Source organism: Pan troglodytes, chromosome 3, assembly GCF_028858775.2.
Source record: "Pan troglodytes isolate AG18354 chromosome 3, NHGRI_mPanTro3-v2.0_pri, whole genome shotgun sequence".
Taxonomy (NCBI): Eukaryota; Metazoa; Chordata; class Mammalia; order Primates; family Hominidae; genus Pan; species Pan troglodytes.
The window spans coordinates 44201495-44204649 of record NC_072401.2 but is presented as its reverse complement, the minus strand read 5'-3'; the positions used below and the strand labels follow the sequence as shown (position 1 = coordinate 44204649).

General features: G+C 35.3%; 1 protein-coding gene across 1 annotated transcript; it reads right to left on the bottom strand.

Annotated features, from left to right (window-relative positions):
- Window positions 1–1692: 1692 nt before the first annotated feature.
- Window positions 1693–2144, bottom strand: LOC461194 (NADH dehydrogenase [ubiquinone] 1 beta subcomplex subunit 4-like). The gene has a single exon (XM_054683966.2). The coding sequence runs from the start codon at window positions 2115–2117 to the stop codon at window positions 1728–1730; it is 390 nt and encodes a 129-aa protein (XP_054539941.1). The 5' UTR covers window positions 2118–2144; the 3' UTR covers window positions 1693–1727.
- Between the last annotated feature and the right edge of the window lie 1011 nt (window positions 2145–3155).

Here is a 3155-nt window from a genome sequence, read left to right as displayed (position 1 = left end):
TGCTTCCTTGGATTGAACACCTAATGAAGTAGTAGCAAATAAAATATTTGCCTGAGAGTTGGCTTTCTAAGAATCACAGCTAAGATACTCAGTTCGAACTTTTGTTGTTGCTGTCGCAAGTTGCAGAACATTCAAACCAGAAATGCCTGGTGGTATGCAAGTTTTAGAAATGACTCAATTCAGGGCAGAAACATTATCAGCAGGATGTGATTTCTATCCAATTCTTGCTTGTTTTGCAATGTCTTGTCTTTATTCTGAAGCTTCGTTTAACAACAAAATGATAGTGTTTATGTAGTTCTTGAATTCCAGGTCTCAGAGCAAAATTAAGTGACCTTTTCACATAACATACTGCCAACGTATTTTTAATGTGATTGTCCTGATTGAGTCATATTTCTATCAAATTACCACTTTTGTAATATTAGCTTAAGATATGTTCTCATTCCTTGCGTTAGAGATGGTGTCAGCTTGACTTGAACTTTAATGGCCTGAAAGTGAGAGCAATGGTGTTTCACCAGAGGGAAATTGAAGTTTGGTCGTAAGAAGAGGTCTGAGTGGCTGCTGCAAAGTCAACATTTGTTATCCACATAGGACACAAGCTGTTGTGTTATAAAATACCATCAGAGATAGAATAGGCATTTTCCTACTTCAAACTTCTCAATCAGAAGCATCTAGGAACATAGCTGTAATTGGTGAAGCACAGAAATAAAGACATTTCTAGGTGAATCAAAATCAGAGGAAGTCGTTGTCATTGTGTGCATGGTTGAACAAAAGCATCAGGGAGCCCAGCAGAGTGGTGCATTAAAGAAATAAGAAAAGCAACGTCTGCCAGCATTCAAGATAGGTATCTGAAGCAGCAGTTGAAACAGATGTGAAGTAGAGGCAATGCCATGAATGTCAGTTGTGTGTTTTAGTGGGTCCCATTGACTCTTGGAGATTAGAAAAAAAGAAAAAAAAAGATGAGCTTAAATTTTTGTTGTTTGGAAAGTGAAAGCTATTGAGTTAGTGGATTTGAGCATAAACTGCTAAATAGCCTATCTATAATATCACCAGATTGAATTCATCAATTCAATTTGATAAAGTTTAGTAAAGCCTTAGTTTTCAATTATCTTTATTTTATATTAATTCATACTAATTTACATTTTAAGTTTTCTTCTTTTTTTGGAGTTTGGATCTCAGATTTCTACTTATCTATAATCATGAGAAAATTATTTTCTTTCTACCTCAGTTTCTACATTTCTAGTAATAGCTATTTTATAAGATTGCTTAGTTAAGAGAAAATGCTCTGGAGGCCATCTACCTGCAATCAAATATCAACTCTACTAGTTATATGATCTTCAATGCCTTATTCTCAAATTCTCAGTTTTTTCTTTCATAAAATAGGGATAATTAAAGTATTTACTTTGTAGGTTTAAGAATTAAGTAAATTAATTTTTGTGAACTTATTAGAAGAGTGCCTGGCATACATAGGTACTACAGCATTGCTTGAAAATAATCAATCTGTGTTTGCTTCTATTCATCATAAGTTAATATAAATTGGAAAGTTAAATCAAACCACCGCCTTTTAAAAATATACTAATTAATTAGGGGAATTCATTATAGATACAATTTTTGTCACTTATACTCACCTGTGTACTATAGAGAACCCTGGAGAGTAATATTTCTTTTCTTTTTTTTAATCAATAGTCAATTTATTTATGCAGGGATACATATAGTCATCATTGCCAGACTTAATATGATAGGTGAAATGTTCGATCCAATTTTCCTTCCTGGATAAGTTTTTCTTTCCTATCCCTCTCAGTTTTGATAATATAATAAATGAAGATGAGGGGCCCAAATCCACACAGAGCTCCCATGAGTGAGTTTTTAGGAGTGGGTCTGAAATTAGGATAGACATTTGTTGTTCTTGCATAGGCCCAACGAATCAAGGCAGGATTTTCGATGAGCCCTCGGAGGTTGGGATCATTGCACTGAAGCAGGTACTCTCGTTTCAGCCGGGCTCTTGTGGCCAACCGCTCAGCTTGCACCCGCTGGGTTTCCAGAGATATGTTGTATTCGGCTGGGTCGAGGGTCTCAGGCAGAGTGGCCAGGCTCGACGGCTTATACTTTGGGAACGGCATCTTGGCGACCCGGGGCACAATTGCGCCTGCACGATTCTGAGGTCCTTAGAAATATATAACATTTCTATTATATAACATTTAAGATCAGGCAGAAATAACTGTTAAGTTAATTTAGGCTAACAATCAAGATACTACTGTGTATTGTGAAATGAATATGTCTCTGTAATAGAGAAAAATATTAGATTTGTGATAGATGTCTACAAATTGAAGAATTCAGTAGTGATTGGCAAATCTAGGGAGCCAAATTCAATTCAATATAAGTTTTATCTTCTTTAAGAAGTGAGTGTCCAGTGCTGGAATGGGTCTCCTTAACAGATCACCAGCTTGCCCTCATTAAAGGTAAGCAAATATGTCCTACCTTTTTTGTAGCTTTTATTGTAGAGTTCATTCAAAAATCTGTTGGCGAATGGGTTCAATACAGTTTTTAATCTTTTCTATCCCAGAATAATATGATACATGTCCATTTCCTTCAAATTTAAAGAAGTCATACCTTTTCAAGAGAAACCAAAATGAAGCCAAATAACTATGTTTACTAAAGGAATTGAATCTAAACCTAATCCTTATGGATTCATGTCACAGCAAGCTCTCTTCTGCTTTTTTTATTTTTTTATTTTTGAGTGATCTGAACTCCAATGTAAGGCAAAGGAAGCATTTAGAAATTTTAAAAAGACAGCTGTGTCAGTTAAATCCTGCTACTTACCAGTGAAGACTTTTCCTTCTTATGCTTTGCTGAATTCCTAAACATGCCTCACATTACACTGCTGTAGTGATTTAAACCTGTTTCTCTGTGACATGCAAGTAAGAAAAGCCCTTTATTTTTTCTTTAAACTAAGCTCCTTATGGGGTGAAAAAGCTCCCACAGTTTTAATTTTCTTGTCTTCGTTTACATAGAGTCATAATCTGCCTGCAGACTTGTACGCGTCACATGGCTTGCAGAAATAGAAAGATGATAAAAGCAGCTTTATGTTGAGCCACTAACCAGTAATTTCAATGAAATATCATGAAAACCTCCTTTTCTGTTGCTTTTACTTATCCTAT

What these genes read in the sequence shown, in the direction of transcription:
- LOC461194 (XM_054683966.2), bottom strand. Translation starts at nt 2,117, where the DNA reads ATGCCGTTCCCAAAGTATAAGCCGTCGAGCCTGGCCACTCTGCCTGAG.